Below are 23,107 nucleotides of genomic sequence, written 5' to 3' on the forward strand. Positions count from 1 at the left end.
AAAAAAAATACCTTAAATCATCTTCCTTCCCCGTCACAATTATGTTTCTCTTTGCATTGAGCTATCACACAATAATATTGAAATTGAATCAATGCAATAAAATGAGTTGTATGTATTTTTCCTTTAGATGGAAAACACGTGTTCATAAGCAAAAAACATTGAGGATTCTACCGAATAGTTAAATACTGAAACCGTGCGAGTAAGAAAAACCACCTGCTTGCTGTTACAATAATCTCGGGTTTTATTATTAGAAAAGTTGTTTTCACACAAGTCCATGATACATTTAAACTATATTAAATTTCTTTCATGTGGAATTTAATTGTTTTGATGATGTACAAATAATACTTAAAAAAAAAACATGTCTGCTCAGCGGTTCATCCATGATGATTTACATCCATTGTAACTGAAGTCATGATGCTGAAATAATGTAGGCTTGGAAAACCTGGTTATTCATGCAGTTCTTTGATTTTACTGAACAGAATCTGGTTTAAGGCTCATATCCCCTTTCATTATATTTAAACCTTTACAACACTCAGTCTGGCTGAGTGTGTTAGCAGAGCTATTCCTCCATGTCCATTGTGGACTCGAACGTCTCGCTGACTAGCTGAGTTTGGTGCAGCTCAGTGAAAGTCTCCCCCTGTTCACTGCACTCCTTCTCCTCATTGGACGTCGCCTCCTCCGTCACGGAGTCCTGAGAGGTTCCGACGCCTGGAGACGAGTTGTCGTTGGCGGCTTGCTGGCTGGCGGCCGGCCCTGGGCTGCACTCGGCGCTCTGAGCCTTGGTAGATTGAGTGGCTTCGCTCTCATCAGGATTTTCGTTGACTTCCTGCACGATGAGATTTCTCAGCTTCCTCTGCCTGGGATTGTAGTTCTCTGTGCGTTTATGGATCTGAACATGTCGTCGTAGATGTGCCTGCAGGATGGGAGATGTTGAACAATTGGTTCAGGAGAACTTTATTATGTTGAAAAAGCAGGCTAGAAGTAAGGTGTTTCTTTATCTGGATGTAATGGAGTGTTTTCTGGCTTCAGAGCCTGCCAGGCATTTCCAATTTAGATTTTTCCTCTCAAGTCTTTATTTAGACCCTCGTCAAGTATTTAAAATCCACATTCAGTGTGAAATTTTGCTTTTTACATCGCAGAGAAGAGATCTTGATAAATCTTTTGCTAAAGTTAGACGTCTGATCAGTAAATAATAATCTGAATGTTTACAAGTAATCATTAATTCATTCGATTAATGACTATCATTCGATTTTCAGGTTTGTTATTTTGAGAAGAAATACATTTTTTGAGTGTAGATCTCATTTTAATTCTGTTAAAATTTTCTATGTTAAAATATCAGACTCTTTCAGACTCAAATTTGCAGTCATTCATATTCATAGTAAGGAAAGGAGGAAGGAAAAAAGAAGAAGGAAAAAGAAATCATTTGATGTTGCTAAATGGAAGAAAATCTGGAAGTAAAACTATTTTCCCACATTTAGTGCAGACTGTAGGAACTCTAAAGTTACTGAATGCTACATTAGTTTTTATTCTCAACTAAACAACTAAGAAAACATTTCCTCTAAGTATGTTCTGTTAATCCATTTCTCTCCTCCACAGCTCACCACTGTAGTTTTCTTTGTTACTTTTAAATGTAAACCTCCCATCTGTGTTATTATGTCCACCAAACAGCCGTGTCTCTCTGAGGTTAATCTACAAGCCGACCTGTCGGGTGAACTTGTAGCCGCAGTCGGTGCACTCAAACTTCCTCATGCCTCTGTGGCGCTGCAGGTGGACACGTAGCTGCTCCAGGGCTGAAATAGAGTGAGAGGAAACACAACAGTTTCCACTTTCTTTAATGATACTCATTTCATGAAGAGCAGCAGATTGATGAGGATGTGTTCTCTTACCTTTGAATGTTTTGTTGCACATGTAACAGCAGTGCGGCCGGCCCTCCTCGTGCTTGCTGGCCTTGTGGCGGAGCAAAGCGCCTTTCTCGGTGAAGCGCCAATCGCAGACGTCGCAGCCGTAGGGTCGCTCGCCGGTGTGGGTACGGTGGTGCTTATCCAGACTCGCTGGTGTTAAAACACACACATTATCACTCAGGCTTTACTTATGAAGGAATTTGCCAGTTTCACCATGTCTAAATTCATCTAAAGCTTTTGTTTTATGGAGCAACTGGAAGCCCTCCTTGTCATCACCCTAATCTTTAACTCCCTCCAAAGATTGTATCAGAGATTCACAAGTAGAACTCTGTAGATGTATCGTATCTCTGAGCTAATTTCTGACTTTAAAGACAGGAAGAACAGCGACTGCTTAGTCATTCCTGTCACTTCTCACTGCATCTTTCAGTAAAGATGGCGGCTGTGCAGCCCTAACCTTGCGTCCTGAAAGTTTTCCCACAGAGGTGACACTGGTAAGGCCTCTCGCCGCTGTGCACACGGAGATGCATGTTGAGGTTGTTCTTCTGGGAGAAGGCGTGGCCACATATGCTACACACAAAGGGACGCTCGTTCCTGTGAAGCAGAACCAGGACGACGATGAACGGAGAAGTTTTGGTGTCTGGTAAAAAAAATGGATGGCTGGTAAAAGCTGCAGCGTTTCTACCTGTGAATGGCTTTGATGTGCATCTGCAGGCCGTTTCGGCTGGAAGCTCGATGACCGCACTCCTCACACACAAATGGCTTTTCGCCTCGATGCTTGGCCGCTTCGTGGACGCGCAGCTCGGTCCGAGTTAGGAAGGTTTTGGGGCACTGTGGACACTAAACACATCGTTTGTAGACTGTTGGTGTGCTGCTTCTATTCACTGGACAATTTTCTAGACAACATGCAGATGATAGTATGATTAAGAAAAGAGATCTTAGGAAAGCTTGTAGCTGCTGTTATTTAGTTAATTATGTCACTTTTAAATTAAAGTTGTATAGTTCGGATTACAGAAGCTTCATCACTCCATTCCAAATACCACGTTTTACCGTTCTAATCAAATACAAAGTTTACCAGTTTACTGGTTTAAGGTGACATATCACAAGGTCTATACTCACTGCATGTGGTTTGGGATGTCCATGGACCTTCATCAGGTGCATCGTCAAGTTCTTCTTGTACATGAACTGTTCGTTACATGTCGAACACTTAAAAAAACAAAAAAAACACTGTAATATAAATCCTGTTTTATTATGCAACCTGTATACGTAAACAGCACCTTGTGTGGCATCTCTCCTGTGTGGGAGACGACATGCACTCGCAGCTCTTCCTTCGTGTTGAAGCTCACGGAGCATGTGGAGCAGATGTATGTCTGAAATGACAGAATCACAAATGGTGACACAAATACGACCAGAACCGCCCTGAAAAGGCTCTGTGTTCACTCACTGACACTCTAGCGCAGCCTCTGCTCTCGTGCACGGACAGATTCTCCTTCCTGAAGTATCTCTTTCCACACTTAGAACAAGCAAAGGGTTTCTCCCCTGTATGCCTCCTGCAGGAAACAAAAGTAAGAGGCTATTCTCTCGACAGCACACCCTGGAGAATAAACTTATTCACTTTGTACCTGTTGTGGACTTTGAGGTAATATTTGCTTTTAAAGGATTTCAGGCAGACAGGGCAGTGAGCTGAGCCTTTGATGGATTTCTCCTCTACGCCATCATTGCTCTTGCTGTTGTTTGTTTTACTCTGGAGTTTCTGTTTCTGCGCTGCAGATGCAGGCGGCGCTGCTGAGCCGGACTCAGCCGGAGGTAAATACTCCTCATCTGTGTCGTCAACGATACCTTCCAGTTCACCCCCGTCATCATCTCCTGCCTCCTCGGCTGCAGTTTCATCTGCTTCCTGGCCATCACTGCCAGGATCTGTGTCAATTTTTAGCTCTACTACCTGCAATCAAATCAACAAATGCATGCATGTGATGGATACTTTTATAGAGTTTGTGGCATTACAGATGTATTCAATGTATTTAACTGGGATATTATGTGATGCAGCAAATGAAAAAGGAAATGATCCGTGGTTTTCAACTTTGTTTGAAAATAAAAACGTGAATTGTGCAGCCTGGACCAGGTAAGACACTTAGGGGAAATGAGTAGAGCTAAATATTTAGCAATCCTAATAGAGAGCCTGTTAAAGCAGTAAAAATGATCCTAAACTATGGCTGGGAAATATGGCTTACAGATAAAATCTCCAATTTTTATGACTCTATATTCAATTTCTAATTTTAAACACTTTTTCCTTAAAAAATACAAATGAAAATATATTTTAAAAATTGGCTTTTGTTTCAATCATTCCTTCTGTGAGTTGACCTGAATTCAGAGTCAAAATAAATTGAAGCTATAAAACATGCTTGTAAATAAAAAAAGGTAGTTCTTGAGTGGGCTAACATCTCTCTCAATTATGGAACCCAAAGGATTGTGTTGTTGGAAAGAAAAATCCAATGTAATGTTCAAAAACAGAAAATTTGACTAATCTATAAAATAATTACCAAGCTGTACCTAAACACACAGCAAGAGCAACAATGGAACCGTTTAGATCAAAGTATATTCAGGCATTGGAATGGCCAAGTCAAAGTCCGGACGTGTATCCAGTGGAGGTTTACAGATTTAACCTCACTGATATAGAACAATGTAGCAAAGAATTATGAGCAGATATTAAAGTTTATAGATGCCCAAAACTGATAGACACATTTAAGCGCTGCAGCTGGTTCTGCTGCAAAGTTTTGACTAAAGAGGGACGAATACAAACAGAAGGCTCACTTTAAAAATGTTTTTTGTGCAAAAAAAAAAAAAATGTAACCAATGTATCCTTTTCCTTCCACTTCAGAGTCATGTGTATGTCTATGTACTGTACCTCAGACTCAGCAGCTGGTTGATCTGATTTTACATTTTCAACAACATCTTCAGACGTCTCCTTCTCCACAGGAGTGAGAACAGCTTTGGGATCCAACGTGGGGCTGGCATCAGCGGTCACCAGCCTTTTAGGGCCCTTCACTACTCGACCAGAGCGTGTGGTGGTGGTGGTTGTGGGAGCAGCAGCAGCATCCACTAAGCTAAAACTGCCTGCAGAACTGGACTCTTCTGCCAGGACCATCAGAGAGTTCTCCTCCTTGACAGCATCTGACTGACCTTTTTTGGGTCGACCTCTTTTCCGCTTCAACGGGACGGGGTTTCCGGAGTTTACTTGGAACTGCTGACAGAGGGCGAGGGCTTCAGGCACACATAGGCTGGTTGCTGCTTGCTGGACCTTCTGCAGGTTGTCTACTTCCAGCTTCAGCTCTCCACTGTAGACAAAGCTCAGAAGCAGCTCCAGGCCGTCGCTGGGGCAACCCTGCAGGTCAAACTCTGTGTGTTGAGTGGGGTTTGAGATGGACACTTCAAACAGATCACTGAAGCAGGCGAGGACGTTGCAGTGAGCCTGGTAAAGCACCCCATCTCCCAAGTTAAGGACAGCATCACAGAATCTTCCTGCTGCCCTCTGCTGGTTCAGGGAGGAAAGGACGCGATGAGCATGACTGGTTTCGGCACCAGGCATCCTCTCTGCTTCGCTGCAACAGCAAGAGGATAAACGTTTAACACGTGGTATCATCATTACTGCATAAGCAACCCAATGCTACAGTTCTTTACTTGAACTGATATGGGATTTTATAAAGCATCAAATAAATCAAGAAATTTAATCCATCAATTTGGTCATTTTCTACATTAAATAATTTCTGAAACAATACCATTTTTGTTATTCCTTAAAAAAAATCTTTTTCCGTATCATACTGCAAGTAAAACATTTGCAATAACTTGTTTCTTAACTTTTCAATTTACAATGTAAACAAATGGCAGGGAAATTACATTTTTGAGAATATTACACCTACAGTGCCTTGTGCAAATATTCGTAAGCAATACATTTTTGCCATTTTTTCTCATTTAAAAACCTGAAACTTTTAAATTGTCCTATTGCAGTTGCATGTGATAAACAAACATAAACTACTTGTAGTTCCACTGTGAGAAGAACAGCATGCTATAGTCACGGGTGTCAAACTCCAGTCCTCTGCTGTCCTGCAGTTTTTAGATGTGTCACAGGTACAAAACACTGGAATGAAATGGCTTAATCGCCTCCTCCTTGTGTAGATCAGTTCTTGCCTTGCTAATGATCTAATTATTCTATTCAGGTGTGGTGCAGCAGAGGCACATCTAAAAGTTGCAGGGCAGTGGCCCTCCAGGACTGGAGTTTGACACCTGTGCTATAGGTGAATTTTGCTTTACAAATCTAATTTTATTGTACATGCAGGTCAAAAGGTTCCAATACTGGTCTGACTAGAGAGCTTTCTTCCACATGCTTGTATTATTGCATTGCTTGTGGAAAAAGACTCATGATGCTTGTTATGGCTATAGATTTGTGGAGTGTACTACTACTATGAATTATAATGTCCACAGATTCTCTGCAAATACATTTAATTGTACGGTACATACAGATTTACCATGTCTCTCTTGGATTTATTTAAATGCACCAATGTAAAGAAAACTGAATACACAAACACTTTTTGCATTTTTAACTACATAAATAATATAAACCATGTTTATTTTTCTTTCAACACAGCAAGTCACCAGTCTGTGTTTACGTATCACATAAAATCCCAACAAAATACGTAAAAATTTGTGGTAATAATGTGAGAAAATGTGGAAAAGTTCAGGAGCCATGAACATTTTTGGGCACTGTGCTTTCTGTATTGCTAATACATTTTTGAACCCACTGCATACATTTCCAAATTAATAGATTTGTAAAAATGCACATTGAAAATTATTGTTGTGATTTAACATTACATATGAATTACTAATAACTATATAGTATCCTACACGTCAAAGCACTCATTTAGTCTGTCAATTGGCTAGTATTCAGCAGTGGAGTTGCTTAGGAATAAATAGACACCCTTCCCAAACTGCGCACCTCCACGTTTATTTCTAGCACATACCTTTAAAGACGCTCCCTTAGCGCGTAACGCCTCAAACTGCGAGAACCGGACGCCTGCATCTGCAGGACGACATTTTTAGCCAGTTTTAGTCAGAAGCCTCTGTTATGCGGCATATATATTGCGGACAGCTAAGCGAAACAGAAAAACGTAGCTACATTAACCTTCTTTTCTACACTCGCAGGCCCCTAAATGAAAAAGGAAGAGGATGTGACGCCGTTTAACTCCGGGAAAGTTTTTTGTTGCTTAGATTACATATTATAAAAATAAACCTCATCCAAAAGGCGTTGATTGCGATTCATGCTTCTATAGAAATGCTCATTTTAGCTCTTGAGAACACGCAATTAATCTATTTTTCCGTTTATCACTTTTTATTTTCAAATGAAAACACTCCTAGAAAGTTTTTGACGGCCATATTCCGACGTTAATCGTTTCGTTGCCTGACAACCAATCACAACAGCGCGTTGATCCAGTGTGGGACATTCACACACGCAAGTTAGCCAGCTAGCGGCGGCTAAATAGCAGAACTCCTGTCAATTAGTTTATTTACGTTTATGTTTTATAAACTTTGTCTATTTAGCAGAAGTGAGAGGTGTTTTTGTCATAGCTTGGCATCGTTTTCACCGTAGTGGGTGGTAAGTAAATTTTTTATTTTTTATTTTATCTGGAAATCTTTAGCTTCAGGCTAATGCTACTGTGCACCGGTTGTGCTCCGTTAATGTTAGTAACTATTAATTCGCAGCAAATTTAAAATATAAGACGTTTAATGGATGCATAGCTCTTTTATTTGAGCATTTTTATGTTAAAAACTAGCTCAATTACGGTTAAGTGTGATCATCTTGCCTCCTCAAATGTTTTGCAACTTGAAGCTAGCTGAGGCTAACTTGCTCTGATGGTAAGATTTGTAACAAGGTTGACAACTTTATCATTTGCAGTAACTTTGGGCTCTTCCTGGGATCAGTTATTTAAAAAGAACATGTTAGATAAAACTAAGTCAGAATAGGAGCACCTCTGAGAATAATACATGGCACAAAAGTTGTCACGTTTAAAGTGGCTGAAAGATTCACAAACTCTACACAGATTCAGAAACTCATGAAAACCGGTTTTAGCCGCCCGTCATCTTTGTCTATATTTTCTTTATTTTTTAAAACAACTTTAGAAAGGTTGTATGATAAAACAATCACTTAAAACTGATTAAGTGTTATGGAAACTTATATTCTGGAGTAACTTATTGCCCTCCATTTACTATTCTTATTTAATATATATTTCTCTTTTTATTACCACCATAATTACAAAACATCAACTTAAATAATGATTTTAAAATGTTGAGCCTTATATTCTAAATAGTCTTGTGCTCAATCTATTTATGTTTGATTTTATAAATAAAAAAAGTAAAACAAAGATTGCTACTGTCCAACATGTCCAACAGCAGTATGCAAAATATTTTTTCTTGAATGCTTTATAAAGAGTGAGATTTCTATAAGCAGAATTGGTAATGCTGGAAAAATAAATTGTGACTCACTCCAGAAGAATTAGTGTGACGACTGTTTATTAAAATATGATTTTTCACTAAATAGCTTCTCTATCTCTGTACTTTCAGGTTCCCCGCTTTGATTTGCCTCTGTAAGACATTACTGCATGTGTATTACAAGATCATGAAGGTGAACAAAAACAACCAGGTCAAAGGTAAACCTCAAAAATGGAAAGATGTGAGGAGCAAACGGTGCAGATCCTCCGTCAAATCCTCAGATCTTAATTCTAGTGCTGTCATGGTCAAGATGGTAAAGGAGCACCAGGAGTCTACGAAGAAAAAACCCTCTGTAAAGAGGCTAAAAAATAAACCAAAAACTGTCCGTGAAAAGAAGAAAAACTTTCCATCTGGATTTAAGAAACATGAGTTTCAAGCTAATGGGTGCTCAACATTTGCCTTGGATGACGAGATAGAAGACCTTCCAGACTTTACGGAGGGTTCTGAGTCGATTCATATAAATGGCATGGAAACGTCAGAAGAGTCAGAGGAAGTCCCAGGGAGCAGACTGGAGGGGGAGGCTCTTCATCACTGTGCACAAAGAGGCATCCAGCAAAACCGTGCAGTGTTGGTCATGCAGAAAAATCAGGTATGCTTCATCAAAAAAATCCCTAATTAATTAACAGGTACAACTTTTGTATTTAAGCATCCTGTTGACCTTCTTGCAGACGCTGTGCTTCCGTGGGAAATGCATTGTGACCTGTTTGTACGGTCGTGTTGAAGTGATGGGATTTACTATTGATGAGGGTCAGAAGTCGTACCCCCTGTTTTCCCCAGCTTCACACTGCCCACTCACCCTCAGAGCACTGGGACACACTGATTACGTCAGAGATGACAGAACAGAGGCTTCCAACATCCTTGAAGATTATCTTTCAGCAGGTAAACTGCAGGTCTCCTGTGAGAAGAAGCTAGTGTCCTGTGAGAAGAAGCTAGTGTAATCGTAAGGTTTTAGAAAAACGAAAGATGAATCCGTCAGAATTTCCAATCTCTGGTTTGAACCAATTTTGATTTCTCTTTTGGAATTACAAAAGAAGAAGATATAACAATATTGTTTTATTTTTTTTAAATCTATTAAAGTTTCAGCTTTAATAAATAATAAAAATAGCTAACTTGGAGTCTTTTTGTCTTATTAACAGCATCCAGATCAAACAGTATTGTTTTCAGCTCATAGTAGAACTGTGTTTCTGTTCGTTGACAGAAACACAGTTGGATTTTTGAGCTTCTGACTTGTCAGTCGCTGGTCAGTCTCAAAATCTGCTGATTCTGGTCAAAAGTAGATGGAAAGTGGGGATTTTCATCATGAGATTCAGCGCTGTGTTTATTTTCCTGAAACGGTTAGGCCATTTAAAGCTGTTTCTCCGTAGGCAAGGCAGGTTTATTTATATAGCACATTTTCAGCAAGAGGAAAATTCAAAGTACCTTTCATGATTATGCCCTAAACCATTTGAGCAGCTTTTTTTTTTTTTTTTTTTTTTTTTGCAGCATCACGGAAGAAATTGGTAAAAAAGGTAACGCCAACATCATCCATCATCCTCCTGGATCCTTTAGAGACTCCTCTGACACGCTTTCTGTCGAGCTTTACACACCTTAGTGAACTGTTCAGTCCCCCTATGGTAAGCTGGTGGATATTTTTATTTCTTATTTTATGAGATCGTGTAGACTTTTGGCCATGTTAGAAAAAGTTTGATATAACTAATGATTCTCTTTCCTGTGGGTTTGTAGAGTGAACTAATGTCGGCTGTTCTTGACACCCCACTGAACGATCTGGGCGTGATTCCACTTGCCAGCAACATTGAGGGACTGAAAATATCCAGGAGCTGCAGAGATGCTCTCAGCACAGTTATCAATGCTTGCAAAGGTGAGCATCTACATGTGTTGGCTCTGTGTCTGACCTGGTTCTTGGATTTTCAGACACAACACAAATGCTCTCTGAGAAATCTGTTAAATTTTGTTGCAGCTGAAGGTTAAATTTGTTTGAAAAACTCTTCGCACTCATTTAAAACAATCATTTTTCTCACCTTGGAGATGCATTTTGTTCAGATTCCTACTTTTCTTGAGAAAATGTTGAGTTTTTGCTCAATTTTCCACTGTATTCTCTTTGTTTATGCATTTTGCCTCTAACTGCATCTCTTTAGATGCAAGAACTTCACAGGTGTTGAGTTAATACACACATTTAGATTTTGACAGTAAAAGTTGTAATTTTAATGTGATTATGTGTATTTATGTAATGAATACAGAGCTTCATTATGATCATGTCTTCTTTTTCTTTTGGTTTGTTGTTAAGGAGACATAGACGGTTGTGCTGTTATTCTTGTGTATGGCGTCAAGAATGTGGGCAAGTCAACATTTATCCGGATCCTCATCAATACGTTACTGAATCAGTGAGTTTACACAACTCATGCTAAACTTTTTACGTCTGATAATTTCTATTTAAAGGTTTACTGTGTTTATAACATTGAAATCAGAAGATAACCGTGTCATGTTAATTACAGTACTTCCAATGTGGACTATTTGGAAGGAGATCTTGGTCAAACAGAGTTCACCCCTCCTGGTTGTCTGTGTTTGTCGACTGTCAAAGAGCCACTTCTGGGTAAGATTTTCTTTTCTCCACTATCTCTTTTTGCTTGATTTCATTTTTGATTATTCTTTGGGTTCCTCTTTATTGATTTTCAGCATTAAACAATGTAATTTAGCCATAAAAATCATCTCCTAACTCAAGGACCAAAGCACCTAGCAATAAAGCTATTTCCAATAATGTAAATTTGAGCACTCTGGCTATGATGCATTTGGCTTCCTAAATTCTGCTCAAGTCCAAAGTAAGAGCTTCAGTGAACAGCCAACATGCCTCCACGAAAAGTGCAGAAAATTTAAGATATGTATATCTGGATATTTTCCCGTGTAAATGGAAGATCCAGGCTCTTTTCCTGTACCAGAACATTTCCTGGGTCCAGTGTTGAGGCAGCCATGTTGAAGCATCTTCCTCGTTCTTTCGGGACATGTAGTTTGGATCCCGTTTTAGACATTCATGACAAGTCTAGACCTGGGAAATGTTGCTTTGATTTTAGAGTAGAGCCCAGTTCTACCACATCCAGCTGCTTATCTCCTAAATTTACCACTTAAACCTTAGAGGACTTCTGTCACTTTTTGGGATGAATGTTTGACTTTATAATCAGAATTTTTCTTTTTTTTTTTTAAATGGCTGATTTTACAATTTCAGGGATTATCTTACAATAAATATGGTAAATTTACCCATTCTTCATAGAAATGTTGACTTTTTCCCATTAGAGAATATCCAAGTTGTATTTTGTAACTAGGAGAAATATTTATTTATTTATTTATTTTGGTGTAATTGTACTCATAATCATAATCTTTTATTTACCTCCTTTATTGACTCAGATGAATTTATTATTATTTTTTTATTAATTAATTTATTAAATGTTTAAAAACTTGCCACACACTTGCTACTCCTGCCAAAAACTGGAAGTTAATCAAACCCAATGAACATTTAGTCTGGTTCATTAGGACCCAGACTACCGAGGTTTTAAATATATATTTTTTTGTCTTATTTGTACTTTAAAAAGTCTTACAAAAAAGCCACCAATGCTGTAGCCAACTGAGAAATGAAAACCAGTACGTGTGCGAATTAAACCGTTTCCAATATGAATACAAAATGTCCGTCCAGGGCTGATAATGAAGGAGGGACTTGTGAACTCACCTGCTGCTGCTTTCCAGGTCCTCCATTCACACACCAAGTCACCCCAGACCACATGACCTACTACGGTCAGTCTTCATGCGAGACGGACTTAGACGGATACCTCGAGTCTCTGAAGTCCTTATGGCGCAGGCGTCCACAGAGCAGAGAAATACCTGTCATCATTAACACCATGGGCTGGGTCAAAGGTCAGTTCAGGCTCCTCACCATAATGACAACGAAACACCGTTAAGTTCTCTAGCCACATTAAAACCACGTGTGTTTGCAGGGTTTGGTTTCCAACTGCTGGTGGACCTGATCCGCTTCCTGCCCGTCACTCACGTCGTCCAGCTCAGCCATGGAGTCTCCACCCAGTGTTCTTCCCTCACGCCGGACTTTCTGAGGACGGCACAGGGTTATCAGACGCACCCGACCACTCAGACCGCCCTGGACGAGTTCACGGAGAGCCACTGCCCCCCCAAAACGTACACACACCTCCACGTACAGTCAGGGTTTGAAGGCGTGGCGCGCCAAGGGACGGCGTAAGTACAATATCACTCCTACATGGAGCGACTGGGGGACATGTCGAGGCGGCTCAGTAACCTCTCGATGTATTTTACAGAACACACCAGAGGTCGAATGAGCACAGAGAGTTGTTGTTGCTGGGTTACCTGAGTCAGCTGCAGTCTGATGACCCTGGACCAGTTAGACCCCTACACACCCTCACCCCATACCAGGTAAATAATTATTAGAGATGCACTAGTCCTTTAATAGCAGTGTTGATCTGTCTGATTTTGGACACATGAGTTAAATTTACAGTATTTTACAATGTCATAAAGATCAGATCAGTTTGTCTTACTCGTCACAATAACAATGAAAGGTTTTATTTCTTTTTTACCATTTTTTGTTTGTAGATGCTAAACACAGTTGTTGACTCTCCTGCAGGTACCTAACACAGCGGTGGCTTTGGGTGTTATCCACTGTGAGGTGGCGCCCTCTCACATGTTTTACGCCATCAACGCCAGTCTGGTGGGACTCTGCTGCTTGGCAGAGAAAGTAACAAGCAAAGGAGGGCCCGTCATCCTGTCCCAGGCGACGCTTTGCCCATGTGTGGGGTTCGGTATGTTTTCTATCTTGACTTTTTACATTCGATGTCATTTGGCCCTTCCGTTTTTGACAAATCAATAGAAGTTGAAGGCTTAGGTTGTGCGTTGAATGTCTGTGTCATATCCTCCAGGTGTTCTTCGAGGTATTGACACGGCACGAGGTCTGTACTTCTTGCTGACTCCTGTAGATCCCTCCGTCCTCAGAAAGGTCAACTGCCTCCTCTTGGGGGCGATTTCTTTGCCTTCGTGCATCCTAACTGAACAGGTCTGCTGCCGGTTCATTCAGCGTACTTATCAAAGTAATGCATGCGTGTCTGTATTTGTTTTAACTGATGCGTGTTTCTCAATTTCAGCCCGGCTTTGAGGGCGAGATGCCATATGTCACTGCAGACTACAGCTTCGATCTGACCGGTGCAGGGAAGATACGAGTCTTCAAGGGCCTGATGAGGCCCAGTCTGATGGGAGTGAAGTGACCTGACAGAATCAGTTTATCAGGCTTTACATTTCTTGACTTGTCTTGAATCAGACTGGTCGTCGCTGAGCTGTGAATGTGCAGAACTGAAGTTGAGTTGCCCTGCAGGAGGCGTTCACTGCAGTCTCTTATAGTGAACATTATCTCTGGCAAATTCAGGTGCTTGGATAACAGACTTACAGTTGTCTACTGTACCTCTGGAAAGGAGTTATAAGCTGCTGTGTATCTCATGGACACTTATGTATAACATGATACCTTCTTTGAGTTTTTGTTTGTCACATTCCTAATCTTAAAAACCTGCCACATAATAAACAACAACAACAAAAAACACTTTCTGCTGAGACTTCGTCCCTGTTTTTTGGATCAGTCATCCAACTTGTTAGAAGTGATCATATTTTATAGTTAAAACCAGATATTTCTGTACAGTGTATAAAAACACACATTTTCTCTCTCATATCAAACAAAGTATTTCCTACTGTAAGTCAAATAGGATTACCAAACTGGTTAGATACCAGAATGATCAGAGGTTCTTTCTTATTGATGCCATCTATTTTTCGAAGTGCACCAGTCCCTCCTGCAGTGCATCTGCCCCACAACATGATGCTGCCACCTCCATATTTCACAGTTGGGGAGGCGTTTTAAGTCTTGCAAGATTTGAAATCACTGAATTTCGACATGAAAAATGTGTGGGAACTCTCAAGCGAGACGCAGTTATTTTCACTTCTTCCTGAAGGGGGCAGCAGATATTTTGGTTTTGTTTTGTTGCTTTGAAACTGCAGCATACGTTAACTGACTCAAACTAGGCCTGAAGGGCAGGAAAGCCACAAGAAAAGGAGTTGAGACGCCACTCTGAAATATTCATGTAGAATAGTCCTGCATGGTCCTTTTTAGAAGGAAGCTGAGACTTTTGTTTTGAAAATAACTGATGAAACAAGCACTCGGCACAGAATTGCTAATATAAGTGGACTGTTTGAACAGCCCCATCTGCCCCCTCGCTTCTCTTTGTTTACTATTCACCGCTCCTTTATTGAGGATGGGCGAGCACAAATACATTTTGGAGGAGCCTTTGTTTTGGCTTTGTCAGTCTCATATTTTCCACAAAGATTTTATGCAAAGCAGATTGAAAATCCAGCTGCAGGGGTGTCATTAAAAATAAATGAATAGTTATGACAAATATCCATGTGTTCAATTTCCAAGCACAGACTGATTATTGCTTGGAGTACTCCATATTCAAAATAAGGATGATTTTAAATTCTAGCAACTATTATGTCAGGAATTACAATTTGTTATTGTGAGTCAACTGCAGATGTTATGATTGAATTAAAATTAACAAGAGAAACAGTAAAATTCTACTGACAGAGTTTCATACATTCAGTCATATTTACCCTTTTAATGATGCATTTGAAGCTTTTGTTTTTCTGGGTTAAATTTATTTTATTTTAACAGAAAAAAGATGGTTCTAGCATTGAGAAGTTGATGGACAATCCGTAGATAACAACCCCCAGCTTCTGTGGTATGTTTTTAAATTATGAACTGCAACGCCCAAAGATTAATCTCGTCGTTCCATCATTGCTTTGTTTTATGTTTTTTTTGTGCTGACCTCCACTTTCTTTTCTGCAATGTTGTTAAAAACTAAAGATAAACTACAAATGGCTAAATATACAAGTAAAAAAAAAAAAGTTTACAGGCAAATTAAATAAGATCTAAATGAAAACATAAAAAGTAAGATTATTTAAATGAAAACATGAGAAAAATATGACTATTTTTATTTTGTAAATCAGTCAAATATTTACAGTGGGATACCTGTTGTTAGCCTATAGGTGTACCTTCTACTATGTCTTTCAAATTGGTCACTAGGACTTCCAGCCAACCAGAGAGGATCGTCATCACCTGTTCACAATCTGTAGGTCATTTGGCTGCTCCAATTATCCATCCTCATACGGCCCAAAGGGGTTTTAATTGATTTTAAATGTGTGGTGATTTTGGCATGACAGTGCAGTTCAAAGGTTCACCATTTCCCCCTTTTTATATTTCATAAGAAATAGTGCGTGCAGGGAATAAAATATAACTGAACGTTCAGTGGGTAGAAGTGTATAACCTGAATGAACCTCCGCTCTTGGCCACTAGAGCGACAAAGCACAGCGAGTCATTTTTGAGAGTCCAGTCAGTGTGAATGAATGGAGGAGAGCCGGATGGTCGATCGGAGACTCCAGAGAGCAAACTAGGCTTCAACCCTCAGCTGTGCGCGTTGCGTAAAGTTGCTGTAAGGAAATCATTCCTCAGAGCTGCGGGTTTAAAAGCCACCGGACAAGATTTCCGTCCTCTACATCCCATCATTCCCACACAGACCGAGCTTCACCAGTTGAGCTTTATTGTTTCCCCCCCACCCACCCCTCCTACCAACGTCGTGGAGCTCTCTCTGCTTGTTTTTCTGCAACAGGTTATTTACCGCTGAGCGCCGCGTCCAGCCTGCAGCCCTAATCCCCAGCGCTGGTCAGTTCAGGTAACTTTCTGCTGCTGTGTGCGGAGAGCGATGCTTTTCTTTGCGATCTGAGCTGCATGCAGCATTGTGCTCCACACCGAGCCGAGCTGATCTGAACCACGCAACCCGAGCCCACCGATCCGTCTAGTGTGGTAGCAGGAGCGAAATGAAAATGGCCCCAACAATGAGACAGCCGAACAAACAGTAGAGTCCGATCCGTGTGGAGCTTCGAAACGCCGACAAAGACCCGAGAAGTACCTGGTTGTTCGGCGGAGGAGGAGGGTTCTGCAAGGAGGGATTGATGGTTCCGAACAAGTGGAGCATGAATTCGGTTCTGCACAAATCGCCTCCAAGGAGCTGGCTGGGGCTCCGGTTAAGACTGAGTGAGTAGCAATGCGTGTTTGTTGAATGTGTTAGTGTACCAGTGGGACACAGTGGACAGGTCAGCGTGTTAAAGTCAAGCTTACTTAAGTTACTTGGAACAGGACAATTCTCCAGGATCCAGGCTGGGATCCACCAGTTCTGTGTGGCCGGGGTTCCTCTGGGCATCAGGGTTCTTACACGTTTTCGAGACCAAGAGTTTACCAGACTGACTACAAAGTTTTCAATCCAGTTTTAGACATTTCTCCTGTAAACGCAGGAGTTGACACAGTCTACAGCAGGAATTCTGTCAAGGTCAAGGATGAGAATACAAACCTTGCTGGACAATTTGTAAGATGGACGGTTGAGGAAATGGGTGGATGGATGGGTGGATGAGCAAGGAAATGGCTGGATGCATGAGGAAGGGGATGGCTGGCTGGATAGATGGGTGAGCAAGGAGATGGATGGATGGATGAGCAAGGAGATGGATGGATGGATGGATGAGCAAGGGGATGGATGGATGGATGAGCAAGGAGATGGATGGATGGATGAGCAAGGAGATGGATGGATGGATGAGCAAGGAGATGGATGGATGGATGGATGGATGAGCAAGGAGATGGATGGATGGATGGATGGATGAGCAAGGAGATGGATGGATGGATGGATGAGCAAGGAGATGGATGGATGGATGGATGAGCACAGAAAAGGGTGGACTTTGAAATTGGTGGATGGGACAAGGTGATGGATGTTGGATTGGTGGACAGATTTTGGGATGATAGTTGGCAGCCAACAAACAGATGGATGATGGACAAACGGCAAGGTGGATCTCACATCGATTTCTTGACAGTGTGATGGGATATTAAGTCTGGGAATGGTTTTTTTCCCCTCTTTTTCTTTCTGTACTTGCCCGGATCTGGAAAATGTTAAATAGTAATTCCAAACTTTTCCATGAACTTTGCTCAGGAATTCTGAAGCATCAAAGCTAATGGCTGGATCTGGCAACCTTAAGCAGTCATCCAGTCTTGTGTAAAGTCAGAGTAGGAAGGAAACGGGCTGATCTGAAGTCCTGCCCTGGGACAACATTCAGATGATGGATCTCCACTCTCAAGCCCAATCCCATTGACTGCACTGTTTTTTTCTACTCCTCTCTTCTCTCACAGCTATAGTTTAGATTTATCCAGACTTCCCCTGACTGCTTCTGTTTTACATATTCAGGTAGAAAGCAAAATACATGGCACAGGTAGCCAAAGTACAGTAGTTCTAAACAGCGAAGCACAAGAACTCATAACTCAAAGTTTAGAATCTACAAAAGGATAAGAGACAAAGATTTTCTTTATCTCGTCTTCAAAGTGCTTTGCTCTATCTGCCTGATGGTGCATGTTCATGCGTGATGCACGCAGTGCTGGCAGTTCATGGGTTCACGCAGTAAGTAAAGTAAGCACAGAGTTTAAAGTTTAGCGGTCTTAATTGGTTGAGTCTGGAACCCCTCAGTGTTCCAGGCCACCGGAGTCTTAAGCTTGTCTTAAACACACAGGTCTAATCTGGGACCAGATGTCTTGTCTGGTCTCTGTTCTCCTCTGAAAAACAAGGAGCCCAGGCCAGAAATCTCAGCTCTGTCTGCTGTGATTTGCTCTCGGGACAATTAAACCTTTTTGCTTTATGAATGATGCTCCAACAGTTCAAACTGTGTGAACAGTTTGAACTGTTGGGAATGAGAAAGTTACAAAGGGAATGAGAAAGTTACAAAGGTTTAAGTTACTGCAGATCTTTAAAGAAGTATGCCAACAAATTTGCTGTTTGTAGTGTAACCTTCATCTCAAAACATTATACATATATGTAGAAAAAGTTACAATTTTCAATATGTTAAAATGCAGTTTCCTATGTCCAAATTATTTCAGCCAAACCTCCTTACCTTGACTTCTTAGACCAACTTCTTCATTAGAGCCTTGCCAAAGTATTCACATCCCTTAAACTTTTCACATTGCTAACTTACCTCCATTTTATTTGGACTTTATATGATGGATCAGCCCAAACTAGTCCTTAACTGTGAAGAGTGTTTGTTTTCATCCCCCCCCCCTTTTTTTTTATTCTGACGCACCTGAACAAAATCAAGTGCAGCCGCCTTCATAAAATTTAATCTCAGGATAAAAGGAGCTGCTCCTTTGAAGACATCAGAGGTTTGTTGAGATTATTAGTGAACAAACATCACCATGAAGAGTAAAGAACACAGCTGACAGGTCAGGGATAAAGTTGTGAGGAAGTTTAAAGCAGGGTTAGATTAAAACAAAACAACATAGAAATAGGAATGTCCTTTAATATCTCACCGTGGGGGAAAATCGGGTGCAACAGCAGTAAGTTTGAGATTCACACAAAGGTAAGCAAATTTATACAAATGAGGACAAGACTGTAGAGTAAGGGCAAATTTACAACATAAGATAAATTATACTGTGCTGTTTCTAAACATAGCTACTTGGGTTATGTGCAGCTGAGTAAGATTTTTAAAGAGAAAAAAGTCTTTAAAGTGCAAACATTTCTGCAACAATGCAATTCAAAGTGCTTTACTTGATAAAACAATTGGCAATAAACATTACATTTTGTCAAATGCCATCATCAAGCAACTAAACATCAAATATACGTACATACTAATGTTTATTTGATGTATACCTCAATATGTTCCTCCTTGAACCAGAAGACTTGGTGGATCGTAAGTATTTAAATAAGAAATTAAATAACTATGCAAATGACAGCAGAAATGTTTCGAAATTAGAAACTGGGCAGCAGTTATGTTAACACTGAGTTTGATTCTTAAGTCTTGCAGCTGCTGGAAGGAAGGATCTATGTTGATGCCCCTTTGTGCACGTAAGATGCAGCAGTGCTTCACAATAGGAGCTTTGCAGTTCAAAAACTGCTTGATACATGTGATGGAAGACATTGTCCAACGGAGACATTAGGATGTTATTTTTGCCAGGCGTCTTCTGTCTTTCATCGCCTCCATTGGGTCGAGGGGACATCCTAGCATAGAGCTAGCCTTTCTGTTGAGTTTATTTTAGGGATAACGAGATCCTCTGCTCAGGTGGGAGAATCTGTTGACAGGATGTTTCTTGGTGATTCAGATTTAGTATTTGAGCAAAAGTGAAAAGTCAAAAGAAAGCCTTGAAGAAAAAAAATGTAACTTTTTAAGCCTAGATGCAAAATGCCATTCACCCTGAACATATCACTGCTGTGGAACATGGTGGTGGCACCGTCATGCTATGGAGATAGGAAATTGGTCAGAAACGATGGTTGGAGCTAAATCCACGACAGTTCTGGATGGACACCTGTTAGAGGCTGCAGAATCCTTACGACATGGGATGAGATTCACCTTCCAACGGGACGACAACCCTAAAACATACAGCAAGGCCTTCTATGGAGTTGAATCTTTGAATTCACATAAAATGCATACAAGATTACAGCTATAATGTGACAAACTGAAAAAGATCAAGAACTATAATCGCTTTTGCAAAGCATTGCAGGTTTACCCGGTCACTGGGAAGTCGGTTTCCTGAAAGTCTTCTCTCTTTGTGCCGTATAAGGATGACCTTACCGAGTTAACTCTAAAGATGAGGTCAGTTCTATACTCGGAAACAGCCATCGGCGGAGCGTTTATTGCATTTCATATCTCAATCTTTATCTGGCTTGTGAAGAACCAAAATAGAAGTAGAGACTGGGCCAGCTATAATAATGACAATAAGGTGGAGGACTGCTGTGAGATGGACACTGTGAGATTATTCTCTAAGTGGAGTTGCGTGGGACTTAATCTTTATAGGCTCGTCAGTGCTGAGGGAACATATGGAGAAGGGTTCAGTCTCTCTGCTGGAGACTGGTGTAACGTGGGCGTGTGTGCCGTAGTGTGTGTGTTTGTATATATGTTAGTGATTTTTAGCCTGGCACAAGGTCTGTTGGCGTTCTAAACTTCCTTATTTGGACTGTTTCTCCATTGTTTCATTGTGATTTCCTTTCTCTTTCCCCTCTTTGCATTTCTCTTCCTGATGCCATCCCAGGTCACAGTTTTTTTTTTCTTTTTCCCTTCAGCTTTCATAAGTAAAATTCTCAGTCTCATGCTATGCTGCGGCATAGCATGAACAATTTGCACGAACACAATTGTTCTGTGAAAGCCTTGATCTGCCCTCAATCTCATTAACACCAGTGACCCTGGAGACGTTTTCTTTTTTAAATTTCTTATTTAAAATCATCCAGTAGAGTGCTCTGCATTTCTCCACAGTCAGAACTGGTCAAAACTGACTCAGTAGTGTTGGTCTCCACCTCTCGGTTAAGTGTAAAGCGTGTTACAGTCTATAATTAAGTTTATTCATGCACTTACACAGTAATCCTCTCTATTGTGTCCAACAGAAAACATGCTTATTTTCATGGATTTCAGTATTGTGGTACTGCTGCATGTGAATTTTACTCTAACAGAGCTTGATATTGTATTTAGAGATGTTTGTCAAGAAAAAAATATCCCTTTTGGTGAAATTAGGGAGTGTAAACTTGTTTTGATTTTTGAAAATCTTCTAGGGTCGCATTTCTTTTAAAATGGGAATTCCCCATTGAATCCCTTCGGTCTTGTCATTTTGATTCCTCTGTCTTATTTTTGAAAGCTGTCGTGTTAAAGTAATTAATCTCCTAATAACTCCATCCCCTTAACTTAAAACTTTGAACAGAAACTGAGTTTAGATATTTACATCAAATTTAGGCTGTTGTTTGGTTAACATTGGCGACTGGAATGTTACCAACGTTCCATTGGGAATGTTCATTAATATGAACTGAAGGAAATCTGTTCATATTAATGATAGTGTTGAATATTGTAAGGCTATTTATTTTAATTTACCCACATTTTCATTGATTGATATTGTTTTTCCATAATTGCCGTAATCCCAGCACTTTCCCTGAGTTCTGGCGTCTTGGTCACAAAGATCTATTTCAGTTTTGCACTTGAACAACAAATGTGTGCAAAACTTTGCCAATATTCCAGTAATGTTTACAAAACACAATTTTGCAATTGCAGTGTTTCCATTAAATAAGAAACATTATAAAATCTTAGGTGAATAAGTTTGTTCACATGACAAGTTATTAAAAACATGCTGTCATGATCAATCAACAACTTCCTGTTGTCGTCTTCTTTGTGATTTGCGCCAGTGCCAACATCCGGTTGTTGATCTGACTTCCATTGTGGTTTTGTGAAATAAATCCATTGTGATACAGTCAAAAAACCACCACATAATAGTGCCAACACTTTTTATCAAAAAAACTTCGAAATTGACGTTTCCATGAAGTGAATTTATTTTTCAAATTCTTAAATTGTGCAATTATTAGGTCAATAGAAATGCAGCAAGTGAAAGTTTGTTTCCTGGACAGATTGGAAAAATATATAGGCAAACAAAGGTTTTGAACTATTATACTGTTCCAAATATAACTGAGCGGTTTTTTGCACATATTGTAGTTTTGTATAGCACTGATGAAACCAGAGGGATTTTCTGCTGGACAACACTGGGATGACTTTCTTTGAGTAGATCAGGAGTAGTCGGCATTCAACCAAATTCTGCATTAGCAATTTCTGTTTGGCTAAAGCTCATAAGCCTTTGTTTTTCCGACGGTGAGTCTGATGGATAGTTCTGTCCAGCCAGATACTTGAGCTAAGAAGCTTTACAGAATATAACCCAACTGAACTTGCTATTATAGGAAGTATTCTTCGTCTCTTTAACTGTTGAGCCGTGATGAACAGGTGAGCTTTTTAATGCAAGACTGACGGTGGTGTGTGTTTTTCATAGCTTTTATTTTGAAGGAAATAAATTCTTTGTTCCTAAAAGCAGAAAAATTATAAATTCTTTTAAGAGATCTTCTTAAGGCACACCAGACAAAACGAAGGTCGTCACTGTTTACAAGAAAATATGCAAATCTAAAGGTTCGTCTTTCGACGAGGCTCTCCCTGCTCAGCAAAGGTGAATATCATATTACACAGAAACAGGTGTTGCGGGATTTCCACACGTGACTGCAGTTTCAGCCAGTTTGCAGTCAGGGATGAAGTCATTCGCATAAACGTCCCACAGCTGGAGGCTTATTTTTCTTCAGTCTTTCCTCACGCATGTTTTCCTACCATCCGTCTCTCTTACGCACTCCCAGAACTCTTGGCTGTCGGAGAACAGAAGCCCAAACTGTTCCTTGTGCCTTAACTTTGACTCCGCTTACCCTTAAACAAACAAATTGTCGTCATCTGAAGGGACATGCCTTTAAAACTGTGTGTTCTCTAGGCCTTATTTGATTGTGCTGAAGAAGGACTTGTTTAACTGAGCTGTTTTTAATGCACAACTTTAATCCACTTTTGCTTTTTAAAATCAAGAAAGACGTCAGGCAGTAAACCTGAAACGACTTCAGTTGATCAAAGAGCCTTCCAGCGTCTCATTGTGTTAAAAGGCCAATGGTGAGCTGCTTTTCTTTAAAGTAAGCAGTAGATAATTAAAGGGACTACGTTAAGGTCAAACACACACACTTACACACACCTTCTCTGAGGGGAAAACAGAA

General features: G+C 40.3%; 3 protein-coding genes across 3 annotated transcripts in view; 2 read left to right on the forward strand and 1 right to left on the reverse strand.

Annotated features, from left to right (window-relative positions):
• Positions 1-223: 223 nt before the first annotated feature.
• On the reverse strand, positions 224-7,052 carry zbtb48 (zinc finger and BTB domain containing 48). The gene is made up of 11 exons (XM_008414540.3): positions 6,914-7,052; positions 4,804-5,497; positions 3,521-3,840; positions 3,343-3,448; positions 3,176-3,268; positions 3,018-3,104; positions 2,584-2,738; positions 2,356-2,492; positions 1,887-2,051; positions 1,702-1,790; positions 224-913 (listed from the first exon to the last, which is right to left on the reverse strand). Exons 2-11 carry the CDS (start codon positions 5,482-5,484, stop codon positions 560-562), a joined length of 2,187 nt encoding a protein of 728 aa, XP_008412762.1. The 5' UTR covers positions 5,485-5,497; positions 6,914-7,052; the 3' UTR covers positions 224-559.
• A 49-nt stretch (positions 7,053-7,101) lies between these two features.
• Positions 7,102-14,037, forward strand: nol9 (nucleolar protein 9). The gene is made up of 13 exons (XM_008414541.3): positions 7,102-7,545; positions 8,511-9,027; positions 9,107-9,317; positions 9,921-10,051; positions 10,161-10,296; positions 10,723-10,819; positions 10,931-11,028; positions 12,171-12,338; positions 12,419-12,671; positions 12,752-12,866; positions 13,075-13,249; positions 13,367-13,500; positions 13,589-14,037. The coding sequence occupies exons 2-13, from the start codon at positions 8,566-8,568 to the stop codon at positions 13,706-13,708; spliced, it is 2,100 nt and encodes a 699-aa protein (XP_008412763.2). The 5' UTR covers positions 7,102-7,545; positions 8,511-8,565; the 3' UTR covers positions 13,709-14,037.
• A 1,692-nt stretch (positions 14,038-15,729) lies between these two features.
• Positions 15,730-23,107, forward strand: part of plekhg5b (pleckstrin homology domain containing, family G (with RhoGef domain) member 5b) — an 81,872-nt gene continuing 74,494 nt past the window's right edge. The window contains exon 1 of the mRNA XM_008414543.3: positions 15,730-16,572. Within this exon, the coding sequence (XP_008412765.2) occupies positions 16,491-16,572 (82 nt within the window). The 5' untranslated portion in view covers positions 15,730-16,490. The remainder of the gene's footprint in view (positions 16,573-23,107) is intronic.

This window comes from Poecilia reticulata, chromosome 7 (assembly GCF_904066995.2).
Source record: "Poecilia reticulata chromosome 7, P_reticulata-male-v2, whole genome shotgun sequence".
Lineage (NCBI taxonomy): Eukaryota > Metazoa > Chordata > Actinopteri > Cyprinodontiformes > Poeciliidae > Poecilia > Poecilia reticulata.